The 22,980-nt window shown below is 36.2% G+C and overlaps 1 protein-coding gene across 5 annotated transcripts in view; it reads right to left on the bottom strand.

Annotated features, from left to right (window-relative positions):
* LOC139977231 (afadin- and alpha-actinin-binding protein A-like) overlaps positions 1–22,980 on the bottom strand; it is a 38,997-nt gene extending 16,017 nt beyond the window's left edge. Inside the window, exons 1-3 of one of the 5 annotated variants that reach the window (XM_071986506.1) lie at positions 22,804–22,980; positions 2,272–2,550; positions 1,607–1,758 (exon numbers count right to left, since the gene is read on the bottom strand). In XM_071986506.1, coding sequence (XP_071842607.1) covers positions 1,607–1,758; positions 2,272–2,439 — 320 coding nt within the window. In that variant the 5' untranslated portion in view covers positions 2,440–2,550; positions 22,804–22,980. Of the gene's footprint in view, positions 1–1,606; positions 1,759–2,271; positions 2,551–7,533; positions 7,669–9,264; positions 9,459–9,509; positions 9,692–22,803 lie in introns of those variants that run through there. The other 4 variants (XM_071986472.1, XM_071986488.1, XM_071986481.1 and 1 more) reach the window with 4 other exon arrangements.

Genomic DNA, 22,980 nt, shown 5'->3' with positions numbered 1-22,980 from the left:
CAGTATTGAGCCATGAGCAGGATGCCATCACAGGAAGAGAATATCACACATGTGTTTCATAAATTAATAATTTTAACCTTAAGTTTTGTCGTATTCAATGGTTTTGGTAATAAACCAAATTATTAGAAGATACATGTTTTGTTGCACATAGTGAGAGAATGTAACACAACAAACACTGCAAAACTAATCAAATGGCAAATACAACAACAGTAACCAAAAGCTATCATTAAATGCATGCACACCCGTTGCACACATTGAAACTTCCAGTGTTGAAGAATGATCGCACAAAAATAGGTCTAAACTCTAGAATAATTTATCTTGAATTTTGACATTTCTGATGAAATTAGTGAACTATTTGACAATGCAACTTGTAAATACTATCAATTCCACTACATTCCCTCCAAAAAATGAGTTCTTTCATGTGATAGTTGTAGATGTAAGTAAAGGGGAGGGGTTCTTGCAAGGAGTTATGGTCTATGTGAATGGTTTATGTTTTGCATAGCTCTATGTGTAGTTGATATCATCTAAATGGTTTATATTTTGAATATGTGTAGTAAATACCATGTATATAATGGTTTATATTTTGCACATATATGTGTAGTTGGTATCATGTACTATAAATGGTCTATATTTTGCATATATGTTTAGTTGGTCTTACGTAAATGGTCTATATTTTACATATATAGTTAGTATCATGTAAATGGTTTATTTTTACATATATATTTATGTGTATTTGGTATCCTGTAAATAGTTTATATTTTGCATATATAGTAGGTATCATGTAAATGGTTTATAGTTTACAGGTGTAGTTGGTCTGATGTAAATGGTTCATATTTTACATTGGAGTTGGTATCATGTAAATTGTTTATATATTGCATATATATGTGTATGTGGTATCATGTAAATGGTTTATATTTTGCATATATATTTATGTGTATTTGGTATCATGTAAATGGTTTATATTTTGCATGTGTAGTTGGTCTGATGTAAATGGTTTATATTTTGCATGTGCAGTTGGTCTGATGTAAATGGTTTATATTTTGCATATATATATTTATATGTATTTAGTATCATGTAAATGATTTAAATTTTGCATATATATGTATATGTATTTAGTATCATGTAAATGGTTTATATTTTGCATATATATGTATGTGTATTAAGTATCATGTAAATGGTTTACATTTTGCATATATGTTTATATGTATTTAGTATCATGTAAATGGCTTATATTTTGCATATATTTATGTGAATTTAGTATCATGTAAATTGTTTATGGTAGAACTTTTAATGGTAGAATGAGGAGTGACCGGGGGGGGGTCCGGTCATAGAGGGTGCACAGTGTTATTATTTTACCAGGACTTTATAGGCACGGTAGAACGAGGTGCTAAGGTTGTGAGGAGACAGGTAAGCAAGGAGCGAAGTAAATTTTTCATACATATTTATGGGTATTTGGTATCATGTTAATGGTTTATATTATGCATATATATGTGTATTTGGTATCATGTAAATGGTTCATATTTTACATAGTTGGTATCATGTAAATGGTTCATATTTTGCATATATTTATGTGTATTTAGTATCATGGTTTATATTACTCTCTAACCTTGTTTCCTGCTCCTCCTGGTTCTTTAGATTTCTCTGGTGTCTCTGCATCAGTTCGTAACAACAGTTTGTCAGCTGGATGAGAACTTCACTGTGGTTGTTGTTCTCTGCAGAATCGGAATAAATGGACGGATATCCCAGCGATGTCATCTCCTGAAGATGTCAAAACCATGAAAAACAGACATATTTACTGTACTATTGAGTGTATTAAACAGATACTGCTATATACATATAGATAGATATAGACAGCAGGGAGTAATTTAAGTGTTCAAACTTGCTGTAGCAGTTTTGAGGATTCTGAATTTTGTCTCTTTGTAGACTACTATCATTCCTGTGTACAAAACTGCTATGTACATCTATGCACTCATACAGCAGTTTGTAGCGATGCAATATCGCAGAAATTATTCCCTGGAGAGTTCCAATTAGGTCTCAATTTAGAACTGAAGTGATCAGTATGTATCCACTTTTTTGGGGGGAGGGGGGGGGAGGGGATTCTGAGAAGCAAAGTAAAATGCAAAATAATTAAATATATGCATAATGCTAGGGAAGATGAAACAGTACAATTAAGACAAGATGACATAACCAGGTAAAGGATAAAGTGAAAATGACTAAATTTTCTAAGTAAATTTGTGGTAAGAATAATCTCAACTGATGGATAATATTTACCTCACTGATATACGCAATACATTGAGCAAGGTTGTCTTTGTTGCAGAAAGAGGACTTTGCGGTCTGTTCCGGCGACATCTGAGTTGGTATGAAATACCTCGATGAAAATCCATGTGGGCTGACACCGTTGGTTATCAAGGAGCTTGTAGGGGTGCTAAAAGTCGCCATTGCCAATATTCTTGGGTTGACCAACTCCCAGAGGCAAGACTGAAATATGAGGCCAGATTATCGCACACTCCTAGTCAGTAGAAAGCTAAATCAATTGACGCCATATCAGACCTGGAAAAAAAAATAGAACAAATATTAAATAACAATGATAGATATTGATCATTTTATCATTACCTGAACAATGATCGTACCTTGGGCACATACTACAAGATGGTAACTGGACATAGTTAGGAACATGAGAATACATGTAAATTATGTAATATGAAGAAACAACATTTCAGTATAATGTTTTGTTTTAGCATGCAGCATGATAGTACAAAATAAAGTACAATAGCATACAATATAACATACATGTACAGTAAAGATCACTTGGTCTATTTTATAGAGCCCTGTAGCAGGTGATGACACTTACACTGTTGTCATATAGTACAGTGTTGTACAGTAGTTCTCTGTAGCACTTATTACCAATGAAGATTGTATTACAGTATACACAAGTATTGTAGTATGCAGCATGTTTTTATGATATAAATGGACAAGTACAGAAACAAGTTCAAATTACTGGGTGGGTCTCTTTCACACAGTAGCAGGTCCTTCTGCGGTAGGCCCCCTTTAGCAGGCCCTACTGTAACAGGCCCACAGTAGCAGGCCCTACTATAGCAAGCACTACTATAGCAGGTCCAATTGTAACAGACCATAATGTAGCAGGCCAACTGTGTAGCAGGCCAACTATAGCAGGCCCTACTGTAACAGAGCCACTATAGAAGGCCCTACTGTAACAGGCCCTACTGTAACAGGCTCTACTACTGTATAGCAGGCACTACTGTAGAAGGCCCTACTATAGCAGATCCTACTGTAACAGGCCCTACTGTAACAGGCCCACTGTAGCAGGCTCTACTTTAGCAGGCACTACTATGACAGGCCCCACTGTAGCAGGCCCTACTGTAACAGGCCCTACTATAGCAGGCCCCACTGTAGCAGGCCCTACTATAGCAGACCCTACTATAGCAGACCCTACTATAGCAGGCTCTACTGTAGCAGGCACTACTGTAACAGGCCCTACTTAAGCATGCAGGCCCCACTGTAGCATGCCCTACTATAGCAGGCCCTACTGTAACAGGCCCTACTATAGCAGGCCCCATTGTAGCAGGCCCTACTGTAACAGGCCCTACTATAGCAGGCCCCACTGTAGCAGGCCCTACTATAGCAGACCCTACTATAGCAGGCTCTACTGTAACAGGCACTACTGTAACAGGCCCTACTTTAGCATGCAGGCCCCACTGTAGCATGCCCTACTATAGAAGGCCCTACTGTAATAGGCCCTACTATAGCAGGCCCCATTGTAGCAGGCCCTACTGTAACAGGCCCTACTATAGCAGGCCCCACTGTAGCAGGCCCTACTATAGCAGACCCTACTATAGCAGACCCTACTATAGCAGACTCTACTGTAGCAGGCACTACTGTAACAGGCCCTACTTTAGCATGCAGGCCCCACTGTAGCATGCCCTACCATAGCAGACCCTACTATAGCAGGCCCTACTGTAACAGGTGATGATACTGACACTTTTGTCAAAAACAGTATAGTAGCTCCCCGTAGCACTTAAGTTATTACCACTGATTGTATTACAGTATGAAGTGCTGTAGTATGTACTGTACCATGTTTTAACACTAACATGCATTTAATATGTGCATGCTGTACATCTCAGGTATACACTGACTATACCATAATTATTAAGATGCCATGGCTTGCTTAACTCCATTTGTGGTAATTAAATTCCATTTGTTAATGAGTGGTTTCCATAGCCGACAGATTTGACTAATGTTGCTATGCAGGATGTGCCATCCACCCTTGGCAGTGAAGCACACTTACCTGTACATACAATACCTCCACGCAACCAGACATTTCCCTAGCAACTGACAAGTCTACACAGGTTAATGGAACAATTATATAAAGAGATCTCATCATACAATACACCCACATGACTTAACACTATTGTATATACCAATTGAAATTGTTGAATACAACTACTGTGCTAAGTGCAGATGCAAGACAAGACTTGCAAAGACTGTAAAAACAATTTGTATCTAATTGTTAAAATCATTATGACATCAATAGAATAGAATCAAATTTAGATATTATTGAATCAAAAGATACCACCAAGCCTGTTGTAACCTTTACTTTAATAGTAATACTACAGACAGGGAGCTATTAGTGTAGCAGCTCTTCTACCTTATATCTACTGCACTCATGTTCAATATTAAAGTATGGCAGCTCCCTGGTACAATAATTTACTTTGTAACATTAACGGTTGGGGAAAGAATTATTGGCCCCAAAGGTTTGTGGGGAAATGTTGGGAAAATTGCAAAGTGGCGACAAAAATACTGGTTGAAGTTTGCACATATGACAGACCATTCTTAATATTCTTGAATATTCAGCACAATACTGATGGTCTTAAAGATGAGTCTTCACGAAAGATGTTGGATCCAACTGAAGACAAGTATACTGTAGACTTGTTAAAGATCTAAATTGTACTTAAATATCTAAAAGACAAAACAGCCTAATACTTCACTGCATTTAGCAACCAAATGCATTGATGCATGAAGGCATTACAACTTATTGCCATTAGTCATAACTACAAAAGTTTTTTTAATATGATAAATTATACCAAAGCTTGCTGTGAGGCCCATTACTGCAATCTGGAGACATACTGAAGACTTGATCAAGTTTAAGTATGAGATAATCAAGTAACATGTGGTTCATGTTTTTCTTTCTTTATTGCAATGTTAAAAAGGCATAGAAGACTCGCCCCAAACAGCGTGCGTCCATCTGAAAAAGTTAACTTTCTGTTGCTTGCCAATGAGTTTTGTTCGTGTCGCTACAAAATGCAGACAGTAATGAAACGTGATACCGTGTTATCTTTAGCTGGACCTGAGATGTCCATCCCTGTATCGTTTTGTGCTGTGTCCTGTGGGTATTGACCGCAGCTGTATGTACTGACTGTACACAAGTGTCTAATTACCAACGGTAGCAAGCTGTGTGTGTATTTTCTGGGATCAATGGTGGTGTCTAACACTTCTGTTACACCTCAATCGAGACTAGGTCAGATTACCGGCATCAGACATTTGTTTTTTGCGCGAGTCTTCACAACCATTAAACTAGGATATCTCCCATATTGAGCAAGATTTTTCTTAGCTGTTTTGGGAGATTTGTTCTTCACATAGAAAGATTTAAGCTATTAAAGCTGATAGTTTAGTTGGGTTTGGGTCCCCTTTAATAAAGTACATTCTACATGAGTGAGATTTCACATTTTCTGAAATAGATAGGACTAATTAATCCATATATTATTCTTGTATCTACAGATAAAACGAAATTAAATTTGCCGCAATGCCAAAACCGATGAATCAATCCCAAATCAACCTTTCTGGAGAAAACCAACTTAATATTTGAGTTCTCCTTTAATTTTTTTTTTACATAAGCCTGCTCCTTTAAAACAAATGACAGAATTGTAATAAAACAAGTAGCCTCCAAGCATACTGGTGCATGTTTGTAATTTTCTCAATCAGGAAACCCAGATACAATTAAACTGTGATCTAATGAAAGGTTGTTGAACATGTTGGCTTGACTATACCATACATATATGCCAAGTACTGTATCCATTGCAACATGATTTAATCTACATTTTCTGTACTGTACATTATACATGTAATAAACTGACTGTAATGGGCTGCTTTCATTAAATGTTTAATAAACATTAGCAGACCATGGAGAAGGAAAGTTTCTTTTTCAGGTATCAATCAGGGATATTGGGAAGTTTCTATGTATAATTATTTTAAATATATATATATTTAATATATACAGTTAATAATAGGCAAGGAATACTGTAACAATTATTTTTGAATGGTAGGCAAAACGGAAAAAAGGCTAATGATTTTCAGTATAGTATGAGAAATAACATTCATTGACAACAACAAACTTGCTCCACAAGAGTCCACAAAAATGTGTAGTGTACACTAAATTATTCCTTGATATGCTTAATTAAAAAATACATAAGTTTTTAAAAATTGAATTACCCTTTTCTTCATGTTCGAAGCAACTAGAGTGATTACAACAGGGTAATGTGGGCCAATGAATGCACTGAAGTATTTATGGTCCAGGTAATTACAAACAACTCAAAATGACAGACTTATATCGTGAAAAGAAGAGACAAATCAAAGATGGGGCTGATGCAGAATAATAAATAACACTTTACTTCTTAAGTTGACAAGCATATCCCAACACTAACTGATTTCTGTATTTATAAGTGTCCTCACTAACATGTCTCCTAACACGTAAACACTCTTGTCCTATTGAATGGTAACCTTTCTAACACTCCTGAAGACACCACCTCCTAGAGTGTGAGGAGACAGGTAAGCTATGTATTTAAGTGCGGAGGCGAAAATAATTTCATTTCTTGTTTTAAGTCTCCATTTCAGGTCTTCCTGCTAACCGCCTGCCCTATTTACTTACTTTTCACAGTGCTCAATTGAAAAAATATTGAAAAAATACACTTATAGGGTCGTTCTATTCTTCTTACAGTAAGTACTGTAAGTACTACAGTGTGTAAAGAAACTCACCGCTTATCTGAAAACTGTGTAATGAACTAACAGTATCATTATCATTGTCACTGATTTATTGTTATTTATTTTTTTTCATTTAGATCTACTTGGTACATAATTATGTGTGAAAATGGCTATTTATTGGGCTTATTGTGATGTTTGTAATTGATGAAAACAGTAAATAAACTAAAACCTGTTCAACCATTTGTTCACATATTGTTCCTAATATGCCTATATATATACTGCACTGATGAAAGGCCAACGTTATAACCAGTACTACTCACTCCACAAATGCACAGATTGGTTTTTATCTTTAAACTACTTTCACACCTCCAGCTAGCCTAGTCATCAATTTTCTCCCATCTCCTTCTTACAACTTTATGAGATTCATCAAAATAGCTTTAAGATCAACTCTGCCAAATTATGAGTGTCTCAGCCCGTCTCATCATCACCGATGAAGATATCTGTGAAATCAAACATCCTCTTATATTCTGGACATACCTTCACAGTCTCAAAATCGAGTCGAGTCAATTTGGTGGTAATTTAGCTAGTTGCTGTCATAAAGAGCACCCTGGGGTGCGGCGGGTGAAACAGAACGGGAGAAGTTTGCCGTGAGCGGTTCTTTTCATCGTCAAGGCCTGCTCTTCAGAGATGACTCACCGTCTCTCACACTCCATAACGTCTGCAGGTGACATTGTCGAGCGATCACAGACATTTATGTATCCATGCTCTGTTTCATTATATCCACTGTCGCCATGGATATAAACTGTGCTTTTAAGTACGTTCTTAACCTATCGTATTAAGCGAGCTTTGATGTAGATGATTGTAGTCATTAACATGTAAATCTCAGCACCCTTGGAGACTTGAAGGTCTGTTATAAATACTAGCGTGACTGACACAAAGTTAACGTCTTCTCACTTAATATCAAGCCAACTTTGCATGATTACATCTCCATATTCAATATATATATGGAGAAAGAGTTCTGCGAGACGCGAAAAATCGATATAGTAGCAGGGAAAACAGTTGACATTTTTTGTGAATATTTTATTTATTATGTACTATACATTATAAGGCATCTTATATACTTTTGTATTTATGACAATTGGCATATATCGGTGCACAGTAAAGTATGAGTGCAACAGTATGAGTATGAATGAGTATGATTACAAGTACAGTACAATTCTTGTTAGTTGAAGTATGAGTACCAAGGCTTTACTGTTATGTACTTAGTGTTACTGTTATGTACTTAGTGTTATGTACTTAATGTACTGTTATGTACTTAGTGCCTTACTGTTGTGAGTACTTACTCTTGCACCAGAACCCAGGCTTTGAGATTCAGGCTATTTACTAGCTAAATGCTACTATTAGACAGTAGCGAAAGAAAAAGGCACAGTTGGTATTTCCTACTCGTGGAGACATGTTACTTAATTGTATTGACTCCAAAATAATGCAAGTGGAAATTAGATTTTTGGGTCCACTGGCGTATTTTAGCAAGTGTGTAAAATTGTAAAATAGTAGGCCTGATATCTACACGAGAATTCCACAACGCCTTGAGTACAAGCACATGTACTGTACCAATGTACATGAGGTTAAGTGCCATTCCAAGTCACAATAACCATAGACTATATAGAACATATAGAACACGACATACAACTGCAGTACAAACACTCACTACAAGTTTATAATTAATGTAACAGTGTATTTATGGTACTGGACCGCCAGAGATGCTCTACGGTGCAAAATTTTAGTGAGCAGATTTTAATATTGATAACAATTTGAAGCTATATAATCAATCATTCGAACCTTGTGGGTCCAAAAAAACTGCATACAGATCAGTTTGTGTGACACTCTCTCAGCAGAGGGGGGGGGCGGCTGAACTTTATTCATCTGTTTAATCAGGAAGGAAAATAAATCAGTGCGCTCCGCGTGCAGTGCTCACATTTTGATGCCTTGGGCCTCGGGCAAAAAATCGAAAAATCAAGCGTAGGGTTCATGCGGCCGCCGGCCCCCTCCTTCATTATAATCATTCCACGTGGCCCTCCTCTGCAAAAGGTTGGACAACCCTGATATAAAGTATAGAATAATATGACGGCATCTCAAATACCTGGATAGTCAATTGACAAGCTTCAGTTCTTGAAATTATTGTTCACATTTGGAATCAAGACCAATATACTGTATATATTAATTTCAAAATAAAAATTAATACTAAGTAAAACAAACTTCTGTACTTACCATTATTAAAATCAACAGATCCTCAATACCAAATCCACACACTGCACTCATATGTACATGTCTACACTAACACACATCAAAACAGTGTACTGTATATATTCAACAACGTAGTTAACAATCACGTGTGATCTAGTCAGTCACCTGTTGCAGTATTGATCACCGAGCTAGAAACACCAGTAACGTATATATATACAAAGAATGGTTCATAAACAACAGTCATCGGGACCAGGCGATAATTAACATACCATGTACCAGTTAGGGTTATTGTCTCACTCGGGTAACTGACGGTTAAGACAAAGCTCACTAAACAAAGGCCAACTGCAGTATAATCTCGACTATTAACGATCGCAACCTGTCATTAACATTAATATGGTTTGTCACAAAAGAGATTCCCGAGGCAGTCTGTCATTGTCACCGCTAACTTTTGAATAATGCTAAGTAGATAAATGCCAGTCATTTAGATATAGACCGATAACAGGAAATGACAACATCCTACTATTGAGATATGATGTCGACCTTTGCTTTCCTTTGAGGTGTTTAATCATACATCTTTAATAGCACCTTTAATAAAGCTAGAATGATCTTATCATGCAAATCTAACTGATTAAAGCTGCATGTAAACTATAATGAAGGCCTGCTGTGCACATTAATATTAGTTAATGGGCAAAATGTACAAAAGATGAAAAGAATAATTAATACAGACCGTATATATACTATATTACAGTATCAGATTACAATATAGTAACTGCCTCAAATGGAAATGTCCAAACTGTTCTTTTCTCTATCTTTAGTTCAAAATTCAACTTTTAATGATTTCAAAAAAATATTCTCTTCTATAAAACAATGATAATGTCATCAGAATGTTAAATCTATATATAGCAAAGCTATCGTCATTGAAGCTGAAGGGGAAAATAGTCCCATTAGAAAAGGCTGAAAAATGGCATGGGATTGTTTTATAAGCACACAAAACCTTTGGATTTGTCAGCAGAGTAAACATGGCATCCATCATGAAATATGGACAAACCTTTATACGAAATGTGTTTCCAAAGTACACTATCATGCTCTGACATTTGAAGTGTGTGCCCATAAACTTACATTGCTATATATTGACTGTATCTGGGTGTCAGCTTTTAATGCATTTCACTAGGATAAATAACATTGTTACAGAAACTGTGTCTGGATGTCACTAGGATAACATTAAAATGTTAAAATGTCTAGTGACGACACATTGAACAGTTCAATTCAGTTATAAACATCTCTTCCATATACAGTACACATACTGTAACAAAGATAGAAACTACATTTCAAGGAAGAACACGCAGGTTACGACTTCTGAAGGGGAGGGGGGGGGGCGGAACGGGTTGATTCCGAAGAAGATTAAATGGGGGAAGAGTTGAGGGATGTATGATATTAAAGCTGGCAGGCAGCTCATTGCTAAAATGTCAAAAATTTAGTAATTTTGGTAGATCTAGACTCTATTAAACTGTATAAGTAGACTGGAGACTATTATTGAAATTCCAGCAAATCGCAATTTCACTTTATTTTCATTATTAGTGGTATTCATATTCAAATATCCAAATAGATGAAAATGTAGCTCAACAGTAAGCAGGAATGCTAGGCCAAGGCACTAGGCAATATATACAGTTCAAATGGTAAAGTACAGAAGGAGACAAGTTACCCTGTACTGTATAAATTCATTGGATGATTCATTTTGTCTCCCTAGAAGAGTATTTTACAGGCAGCTACAGTAGAATCTAAGCCAGAGTTTTAGCATTCATTATTTTGTTAACCATCCTGTTCATTCTTTTGTAAACCAGCCTGTTTATGTTCATGTCCATTTAAGTACTACACAAACATTTTCATTAAGCGATCTGTCCTTCACATTTGACATAAATTTGAGTGCAGTCCCAATTTAAGTTAAAACAAGTTGCTCACTTTTAACAAAATAAAGATTTTGAGATTCTGTGGCACCTTCAGTGATCCTCACAAGCAGGGACCTTTGTGGACTGGCTATTTTACACCCATGTCACTTTCAAAGTTGAGAATCTACTTTTAACACTATGGTATCAAATATGTTTGATTTTCCAACACTAAGTTCATTTCTCATAAAACTTCCAGCTATATTAGCCACAGCATCATATTTATCAAGATTAATTATAATACTGCCCTCTGAGTTAACTTGGCTTCAACATCTGCTTCTGTCATGATGACTGATCTGCACCATTAAATACATCCAGGCCACTATGGAATATTGCATACTACAAATTCTTAAATATGAAAACCATAACAAAATTGTCAACGCTTGTTATCAGCAGCTGTGTACAGCATTGCTAATGCGAGAATCTATAGATACGGTATATATACAGTTCTGCACTTGTGAAGTGACTGCCCGTAGCACTCTATAATGCTGCTACAGTATTAAACTCGCTACCCTGGAATCATCAATTACATATATATTTTTTAATTATGCTAAATAGAATATAGCATACACTAATATATATGCACTACTGTATGCATATTATAAGTTTCATAACTGACCACAATAAAATATTATAGGACTTGCTACAGTCATTACAGTATATATATAAATATATATTTTTAATACATATTTGGTGTAGTAATGTGTAATTAAATTTTTATAATACTGAACAATGTATTTCGAAAGAAACGAAGGAATTAATTTCAATTCTCTATCAGGGCATAATTTATCCAGTAAAGCAAAGCCAAATGACTTGCAGAAATTTTGTCAAATTGCTAACACAAATTATGCAAAGATGTATAGGAGCATGTGAACTGAGCACTAGCATAATTTTAAACACTGAAAATAAATCCATTCACTTCCAAATTGCTCCAAAAAATGTGAACACTTCATTACTTGGTTTCCCTGGTAATATCATCTCCAGTGCCAACGAAGCACGCCATAAAAATGGGAGTTGGAACAATGGGCTGCTTAAACATTTTCCATTTTCCTTCATGCATGTATAATTCTGTACTGCATATATTGAAATCAATAATTCTGTCTTCCTCGAATATCACAAGCCTAGGTATATTGAATGAAGAAGGTTACTGGCAGCGATGGACATAGAAACATCACAGAGAAGAGAGAGCAAGAAATTATCCAAGACAAAATTTTCTGTTTTCAGTATTAAGGGAATCTGTCTTATCAAATATCACAAGCCGAGGTACATTATATTGAATAAAGAAAGTCAATGGCAGTGATGGAAACATCATGAGAAGAGAGAGCAAATGTTTCTGTTTACAGTATTAAGGGAAGTCTTTATTAAGCCTTGACTCATTACTATTTCGAAACTAGTTGATATCTTGAAAGAATTGCAATTAAACGAGAGATGTTGTAAATGAACCGAGAGGAAATTAATTTTCCTACTAACCGTGGATGTGGATCTAGACGGGGGTAGATTGGCTCAACCAGACTTTGTTATGTACAGCATACACTACTTGCTTGTGATGTCTACTGTGTTCATGGAGTTTGTTGCAGAACGGGCAAGAAGGGGTACAAGTTATGAATGCAAGTTATTTACTTTGCTCCTCCTTTACCTGTCTCCCACATCTGCACTTTCCCTTCTAGCTAACTAGACATTGGAACGTTTTAGCACTGCGCCCTCGCTCCCCACGCACCGCCCACTTACACCTCTTTGCTGAATGGGCAAAGAAGGGGTACAAATTATGAATGCAACTTTAATCAGTTATCTACAGAAACTGAAAGCATGTATACAAATAGTAAACATGTTAGTATGTCTCAGCAACATTTCTCTGCAAGGGTCTTTGAGGGAAGGGGTTCACGGAAGGACTTTTAGAACACTTTCACCATTTTTACCAGTCATGACCAGTTTTTCATTCAACCAATACCCACTTTATGTAACAAGTTTATGATACCATCATTAAAAAGAGCTATAGACAGAGATTTATTTTCAGAGCACAAGCTTCAATCACAAAATTTGACAACCTTATCAGTCTATAACATAACACATCCGTGCTATAATTGTAGTGCAGATAGGGAGACAAGCAATCAGGCATCTCTCCTATTTGCAAAATTACTTATTCATCGGAAATACATGCATAATCCTTCCTTCTTAGTTTAATCCATCCTTCTTGGATTAATCATTTAAGTTTTAATACAAACAATTCAGGCAACTGTTTTCTATTCAGGAGATTTAAATTTTAGGGGGAAAGCACCTTATAATTAGATTCCAATGGCTGAGTCATTGCCTGCAAAGGGTAAAGGAAAACCACACTTTGCTCAATTTGTCCCGAGGGAAAATGTACAAGCATTATCTAGTCTGTTATAGTCAATTGGCTATTTCAAGGAAGTTCTGGATACTAATTGCCTTGATAATGGATAGAGGCTGGACATACACCAAGGTGTATCCACTGCCTTTGTAGTACATATGTATTATAGTATATAACATGAAATAACTTAATGTTCAAATTAAATTCAAGAAGTAAATCAGCTTCAAAATTCAGTGTTCTCAAAGAAATGCCAGTAAAAACTTTCATAGACCAATGCTGTTGAGAGCTGAAATGCAGCTATAAGGCTCAGCATGTTGTAATCACTATGGCAACAACCTCAAAGTCACCATCAATTGCTAATGATTTTCTATTCACACACAGAAAATGAGAGAAAATCTGTATATAATTCACTGGGTTGAACTTTATGTTCCTTTTCATACTTGTTGTTCATTTGTCAGTGTACAATGACTTTGCTCTTTACCAATGAGGCTGAAATGTGTGATCAATCATGTTTGATTAAACTTGTGTGAATTTAAACAAGACACTTTGTCAGAGCATGGAGCTCTGTTTATAGCTCCATGGTCAGAGAGAGAGAGAGAGAGAGTGCTGGACAAAAGAACCATTGATGATGAAGCTTGTTTGGTTTTCATCAGATACAATAGCTTCAATGATCTTCTTCAAGCAGACCATCTCAATAAAAAACTGTCTTTAGTAACCGATGGATCAAAATATTATCCTAAGCGTGGGAACACAATCACCTCATCCACTTAATGTCCTACGAGTTCAGCGCATGGACAGGAATGTCAGGATACATGAGAGGATGTAAATAATTAAGAGATGAAGAAATGAAAGAGTGTAATTGAGACTTAATGAGAAGCTTTCACTTATCATACAGAAATGTGTACATAACATCTGATAATATTGCAATCGTCCAGAAGCATCAGACACAGCTGATAGTCGAAAATGTGTCGTAAAAGATGTAAATGTAATATATTGTAATAATTGAGGGTATTTGCTCAGTTATTGTCATTGCTTTATAATCATATTTTCTAGCCTGCTTTATTGTTAGTGTACAGTATATATGGACATGTTCAGTCAGTTAGTAATCTGTGTTTCTGGTCAGTGAAATCTGACCAGTTTTTACTGTAAGCTTTATGGGAATTGGTTTGTGGTCACATGACCTGGCCTATTCCCTAGTACAGTACTAAAACTAACAATACTATGCTAACATACATGCTAACATGTGGGAGAGAGCACTGCTTACAGATGCTAACATATAGCTCACATATGGAGAGCACAGCTAACATAGGAGGCTTGTGCAACCTCCACAGTTGTAAGGACTAAGAGTTTTCATCCCAGTATGCCGTTCTGAGCTGATAATCAGACTCTACTACTAGTCAATTGTAAATACTTTGTGCAGAGCATTTGTTATGATACGGTGAACTTGGTGAAATAGATTTTTAATATTAGTAACTGCAACTGCAGAATTTTCTGTCTCAATTTTACTCTATCTTTGAAGTCTCTAGTCTTCCGAGCATCTGTAAATCCTTTAACCAAGAATATCCAATAGACCGCAGGTTAACATTTCAGGCCCATCCAATGAAGTGAGAATTTCTATGGCAAGAACTAATTCAGGGTTTTTATCCATTTTTTCACAGAAATTTTGTGGCTTTTAATGTATTTTTGTAAGTTACAAATTTCATATTTTAACATTTCACTTGGAATAAGAAATTGTTTCACAATTTCTTTTAACAACGATAAACAAAATAAGGATAAATTCAACTCCTGTCTGTACATCAACTCAGACCTACAGTGCATAACAGCATTTATGTACGAACTGATCTCATTAGACATATAACACAATATAACACTGTACAAAACCATAAACCAGCTCTGCAAGGAACACATTTCTCCCACAATCAATCAGAAAGACAGCTGAATAAACTCTACCCAGTAATTCTATCTAATAAAATGTAGAGAGCTACTTCACTTTACAGAGAGTTTCATCATGCAACAAATTTTACTGAGCTGTATCCTTGACAACCACCATCAAACGGAGAAAAATTTGGGGAACTTTTTGGGATGAATAGTCTCATAATGAAAGCTAATGTAACAAGTTTTGAATTGGAAGGGGTATGAAAAGGGGGTAGTGGTAGGGGAATGTGTGAGGGGAATGTGTGGTGGTACCCAGGATACACACCAAGGAATAATTTAGTGTTCAAAGTTTGTGTAGTAGTTTTGAAGGCTCTGGAACTTTGTCTCTCATGGAATGCTATAGTTTCTATAAAACAAAACAACTGCTATTCATCTTTGCCCTTAGTATAGCTATTTACCCACTTTGCAATACAATACTGGATAAATGATCCCTTTGCACACAGTTAAAGGCAGTGAAGACTCACTCACAAAGAAACGTCTCATGCCGGTAATCTAACCTAGTTTCGAATGAGGTGTAACAGAAGTGTTAGACACCACCATCGATCCTAGAAAATACACACACACAGCTTGCTATGGTCAGTAATTAGACACTAGTGTACATTCGATACATACAGCTACGGTCAATACCCGCAACACAGTGTACAAAGCAGCGATGAACATCTCAGGTCTAGATAAAAGATAACAAGGTATCAGGTTTCATTACTGTCTGCATTTTGTAGCGACAATAAGAAAACTTCACTTGCAAGCAACGGAAAGTTAACTTTTTCAGAGGGCGACACACAGTTTGGGGCGAGTCTTCAATGCCTTTAAGGGAAGGAAACTGGAAGCCTACAGTGCTTAATAAATGGCAGTTCTGTACTACGTACAGTATACTTTGACAAAGGGGAATTTGAAGAGCAACAGTAGAGAGCTGGGATGTACAAGAACAGGCAGAGTAGATCCTGAGTTCCTTTCAACGATGAAACTTCAGTAACAAAGTTAGGATTGTACGATTTGTTATCTAACAGCTTTTAGGCACATTAAAAGCTGTGCAATGATACTATGGCTTTGACCCACATTCAATGCTCTACAACTACAGTAAGTGTGGTGAACATGTAGCAGCTATCCCAATTCCAATGCTGCTAAATTTAATCACATATAACTTCAATATATTCCCTTACAGGTAGGGGCCCCTCAGAATGTAGGTGTTTTTTGTAAGTCACCTACAGCTCACCAGTTTTACATTATTGGGTAAAACAATGAATAATTATGAAGATTATCTATTAACTTAGATTGCATTTGGGTCCAAACATGAAAATATTTTTTTTATTATTTTTTTTTTGCATGGAGAAAAACCACACTAAAAAACACTTGCCCCTCAAAATGCTGGTCAACAATTTTGCTAATAATTTTCCAGGAACATGATGAATTAACAACAAATTTTGACTGGTTCACTCATTTTAAACTCTCTAAGAGTTATTTAAAAATTGATTGTGTTTCTTGCATTTTTTCCCACTGAGGTTCCCAAAATGCTGGTGTATTGCCCCTCAGAATGCTGATTTTCCCTAATGAAAAATACAAAACATGACACCTCCTTTACAAATTTTTTTTTTTGTTTTCCCATTCCTTGGCATATTGACAGTCAACAAATGGAAAAATATTCCCCACTTAAGTAATAAAAGAGCAAAAGTAACCAACAAACATCCTAAAGACAATTAACAATACTTTGGATTTCTTCAAACTCAACTATCTACACTTGTACATATGGCTCCTGACATTGCTGTCAAGAACATTCCAAATCAACAACTGAACGTGGTTCTCAAACACATGAATCCCTGTTGTACAAGTGATTAGAACGACAATTAGCAGCAAAGAAGGTAGCAAGACCAGTTGTCATTGTTTCTGGTGGCCACAGTTCCAGATTTGATATTGAGGTGTTGAGGTTCTTGAGAGCAAAAGAAATGTATCTTTTCATCACTCCACCTGATACCACTGGAGTCACACAATTACATGACCAAATCAATCAAAATTTGCACTGTGAATACCATAACAGCAAGGGAGAACTCTTTTCAGCGGAATGCACAGTCAACAGGGATGGTTTCATGAAGAAATTGGCAGATGTTTGGCCACGGTGGGCAAACAAACTTGAAATAATAAAAAATGCAGCAAAACGTGTTGGTGTAACCATGGAGCTATAAATCCCAGGTTTATAGCTCCATGGTGTAACTAAACTTGGCCTGAGTGTTGAATGGATGCAAAAGGACAAATTTGTTCAAGCATCATCTGTTATTCAAGATGAAACTGATGAAACAACAGGACCTTCATCATCAACTTCCAACACATCAATGGTTGAGTCGCCAGTTGGCATCAAGAAGTACACCAAGCAGTACTATACGCAAAAACTGGAGAACTCATTAGAAACCATCCAGAAGCTTGAAGATTCATTCAAGAGTACACCATTGGAGGAGATTGATGGACTACTGACAATTAAGAAAGTGAAGCCAAAACCAAAGGTAACAAGTAACATGAGGGTAACTCAAGTCTATGGATCCATGGAAGGACAACAAATATAAGAGTCAGTGGAGTTATTGAATAAAGGGAACGAAGCAAGGGACAAAGCCAGACAAGACAATAAGTTGAAGAAACAGTGTAATCTAGAGACATTTTTGAAGATTAAGTCACATTGTGTTTGCTTGAAACCAGATGGCAAGTGTGAGGCAGAGAAGTTGAAACTGTGTCCCAAATGCTTCAATGTGCTGGCTTCCCAAATATATGCAGTAAAGCTGCATGTAAAGATGAAAATGGAGTTAAGCCTGATATGATTTTGCCTGCTTGCACACAAGGGAAGCGTGTGCGTCGGCGACTTCTTGTTGATGACTCATCTGTTGAAGAGATGTCTGTAGATGATATTGAGGTTGAAGGTGCAGAAGAGGTTGAGGTTGATGGTGCAGATGACGTTGAGGTTGAAGGTGTAGATGCTGTGGAGGTTGAAGGTGTAGATGTGATGGGGTTAAGAAGGTTGGACATGAAGGATGTGAAAGTGTCGGTGGGTTAAGGTGAAATATGAAGAAGAAGTGTTTATTGGTAGAGTTCTACAAAAGGTGGGAGATGAAGTCTGTGAGATGTTTAGAGAAGCCATTTGGAGTAGATAAGGGTATGCCACAGGAAATGGAAAAAGTGTCTGCTTCTATATTTTATGGTGAAGTGTATGAAGCAGAAGTGCAACCAGGGATGGTGAAATGTGGAAGAATGTAGAAATACATTTATCAATAAACATGTGTTTGTGAGATGAAAAGTTGATTAATTTTATAGTTTAGTTATTACCCTTTACAAGTTCGTCTTTTCTGATGATGCTTTATTTGTTTAATTAAAGTTTCAATGATAAAGTTGTTTATTATCTGTTAAATATAAATCATTACAGTTAAAAACAGATTGTTCTTTCAGCAGCTACATGAAACTGTTACATGTGAATGTAGGTCCTTTAAAGTGTAATTAATATTTGTTTAAACTATATGTGTGTGGTACTGTATTTTGCGCCAACCCATAAGCACCCACCCAGTTGAACTGACCCACAATGTTAAAAATCTTAAAGGTAGCAAAACTTACATCCAAATGAGATCTTCATTTATATAGTAGTCATTTTGGCAGTATGTTGTGAATTGTACGTATCTTAGTAAATGTAATGGACATAGAATTGAGGGAATACTGTAGAAGGAAATAGTAAATATTTCTCAGAACATTTAAAAAAAAATGAGAGCAACTTATTTAATGTAGTTAAATTACAAAATATGTGAGGTTAGTGTTTATTTTTGGTGTTATTAGTGTAAAATTATATGTTTCATGTAAAAATAGAGTTTTGATATTACACTATAATGGATTTATTAATTTTTCATAATTTTTTTTATTGACCCTCAAAACGCTGGTTTAATGCCCCTCAAAATGCTGATTCTGATCAAGTAATGATGTTTTCAAAAATATCAAGTTACGTACAAAGTGCTATATTTCACTGATCATCATTCTACAAACAGGTAATTTTGCAATGTAAATTACCCCCTAGTTGTCCGTTTTTGATGCAGTGCCAAGAAGGTACACTTCAATTAATAGCAAATTTTAGATGCACGGTTAGCAAATAGATGATTGTACCCATATTTTTTTTGGGAAACTATGAAATAATTTTTGAGTTGTTGGCAATTTTAAATTCATCATACATATATCCTATCTAAAAAGTATAATAGAAAGTTCATGACAGGTTCAGTTTTTTTTCTAGCCAATAATATTTGTTCACCTACATTTTGAGGGGCACCAGCATTCTGAGGGGCCCCTACCTGTATGCAGCAGAACTCAAGCTGCTTCTTACAATATAGAGACCTGCTTACTCCCACACTGTTGTCTCCATGGAATAAACATAGATGTATTCAACTAAGAAACAGCAGGCGTTGAATACATTTCACCCAACGATCTGTAAAGTTACCGCTGAATTCATCACAAACAGACATATTTATGGTGTATACATTTCCCCCAGTTTCTAATGTTCTCAAAAGGGAGAGTAGCAATCCACGATTTAAATTGATAACCACATGGTGCCCCGTCAAAACCATTACCACAACTGCAGTAGCACATTATAAGGCCTTTGTATGAATTTAGCTAATTCAGAAACAATGAGACATCTTGTAACCACAACTGTATGTTTGGCATGTTTTCAATTTCGAAAATCTCTGTAAATCGCCAGGTGGATTTCAGCTCTTGGAAAGTTGTTTTATCTGAGTAAATTAAAACTAAGTTCTGGGAAAAGGAAGGGTAAAGACGGGGGAGTTAAGGGGGAAGGATAAAGAAGAGGGGTAAAGAGAAGGAGTAAAGAGGGGGGTAGAAAGCAAGGGGAGGAGGGGTCACAGATTCTCCAATTCCTAGGTGGGTTCAGTAAGGTAGATTCTTTAACTCAATAGCAGTCCATCTGCTGTGCCATCTGAAAGGTTCTCCCAAATTGGATTTCAAGGAAATCTAAAGTAAGCTACAGTATATATGAGGTCACATGCAATGATTTATTTATTATTATAATTTTTTTTTTTAGGATTGTTATTTTTGCTATTTATTTGCAGATTAGGAACCTCAAAACTATCCAAAATTAAGTCTTATATTTTCAATATTTATTTATACATCTTGTATTGATAATTTTCAAAGAGCAGAAAACATATCAAACAAAGGATCAAAGGAATCTCTGAAGTACATCAAGGGAATGTTTAAAGTATGTTGAAAGTCTTTCCAACAAGTGACTGAAGTACATACAATTTGTCAGACCTGTAAACAAGATTATTAGCCTTTAGAACATCCCCTTCAAGATAATATGGTGTTGATAAATTTTGAGACCTTTTGTATTTAAGCCTAGTGAATAGAGCACACTGTGAATAGACTGTTGATATTGTTTGCTATCTTTCTCTGTGTTTTCTTAATTTAATTGCAAAGCTATTTCCCATTCTAACTTTGATTGAGACATTGTTTACCAACCACTCGAGTCAGAGCAACGTTAGATCCAACAAATAGGGAATTACCTGTACCTAACTGAATCTGTCAATTACTTTAAAAAGCCCCAAAGAGCCAATCAACTGACCTAAAACAAACACATAAACCTGCAAATGGCTATTGAACAGAGATTTCCTTTAACAGAGACACAGACCCAACTATCAACTTTAACTAAATATGATAGAGATCTTTGTCAAGAACAACTCTGCCAAACCCAGCTAAGAAACATTTTGCTCTTGTGGTAGGTTTTCTAGCTTAAAAGTGGTGTCTTGGGCACTGAATTATTTTTATCTGTGATGTCATAGTGCCACTAGAATGTGAAACGTTTCACTTTTGCATTGTTTTCTTATTTAAAATTTACATACTTAACATATATTTACAAAGACAAAAATTGATATGACCAACAGGACTGGATCCCATTTTTCACATTAAAACAATTCCTTTAAGGCTCAGGGATCACTCCATATATGAAAACCAGAAAGCCAACAAGCTTTGATTGACAGTTACTTCCTTCTCAGGCTTAGCAGGTTTTGTATGAGAACAGTATCGTGGCAAACAAGACTTTAAAATATTAACCATTAGTTCCATCAATGACTTCAAGTTATCGGCCAGGTTCTTACACTAACGTAGACCTTAACTATCAAACTGTACGAAGTTCATCCAAGCTTTATTTGTGCTGTTATCAAGTTGATAGGGTTTTCAGAAGTTTGATTAATTTTGAGTTCAAATGACCTTTGATTTACACCGTTTTTATATTTTATAATTTAAATTATTTATTCGTAACTACTTTTGAGAACAAACAACAATGCAGAACATTGAAATCTTATCTAACAGGATGTTCTTGCTAGAGTAAGATCCGGGATAGGGGAGGAGGGGTGAATCTTCAATATTTTACTTATTTTACAGGATTCCCAAGCTGCTATCCACATCATGGTGGAAAAGTTAAACAACTTGAATTCCACTCCACAACTCCACCACAAAAAAAAACCTGTCTGAAAGGTGGTGTATTCTATAATTGTACCAGCCTATCACTGAAGCAAAATCTTGATCAGACCTTCAAAGATCCAAAGCTTAGCATAGTTAGTAAAGTAAGTTAGCAGTCCAAGTGCTCTAGCTGGTGCCACATAATAGCTACATACCCAATGGTGGCATAAGCCTATATAACATTGCAAAATAGCTAACTTAACATTTGTGTTAGTACTTGCTGCAACTAAGCTAAATATATATAGCCCATGATACACAGATTTTGCCACCAAGCTTGTGGGGTTAATGTGTGGTCATCATTGGCGTTACTCTAAAACATTACACTAAGATATATAAAGAAGCTACACTTCTGCATACTTCAAGCACATAAATGACATTTATAACCATATTCTGCCGTAACTTCATATGCACATACTGCACACCTAGTTTGCAACGGTACGTTCATTGACAATGATGCGAAGACCACTATTCACAGTAATAATGGAGTAATGGACTTGATACATGTTTTTCTATTTAAAAAATGAGACAATCTAGATGAAGCAAGGGGTGTGGTACCCCTTCCTTAGGCCTTACTGTAGACAATGGGTGCACCTATGGAGTTGGGATACTCGTGCCTGACGAGTACTGGCTTATTTAGCCCACTTTGGTCTACGAGTAGGACTAGGACACAGGTAGGTTTACTCTTGGCCACAGGCGCTCTCAACGATGACCACACAGATATAGCCTTGCCCTAGGCTACATATTTCTGTGTGGCCATGGTTGTCTAGCCTAGTAGTAGTAATAACAGTAATACTTAGGCTGAAATCAGCTGAGATTCACTTCGTCTCGAAAGGTATGAAGACTAATGTCAAGTCAAAAGTAATATAGCATACTTACAAAACGAGAAAACTCCGGTGAAATATCTTCTGTGTGGAGTAACGACACAGACGTGTTTTGTCGTGGTACTCGTTTTAAGTGAACCAAGCTTTACTTATCATTTACTAACCTGCAGCCCACAGCCTAGCAATGCATTGGCACTGAAAAAAATTCTCTAAAATATTATGCCAAACAGTC

The sequence above is a fragment of the Apostichopus japonicus genome, chromosome 2 (assembly GCF_037975245.1).
Source record: "Apostichopus japonicus isolate 1M-3 chromosome 2, ASM3797524v1, whole genome shotgun sequence".
NCBI lineage: Eukaryota > Metazoa > Echinodermata > Holothuroidea > Aspidochirotida > Stichopodidae > Apostichopus > Apostichopus japonicus.
Note: the sequence above shows the minus strand (reverse complement) of the source record. Positions and strands in the feature narration are given on the sequence as shown.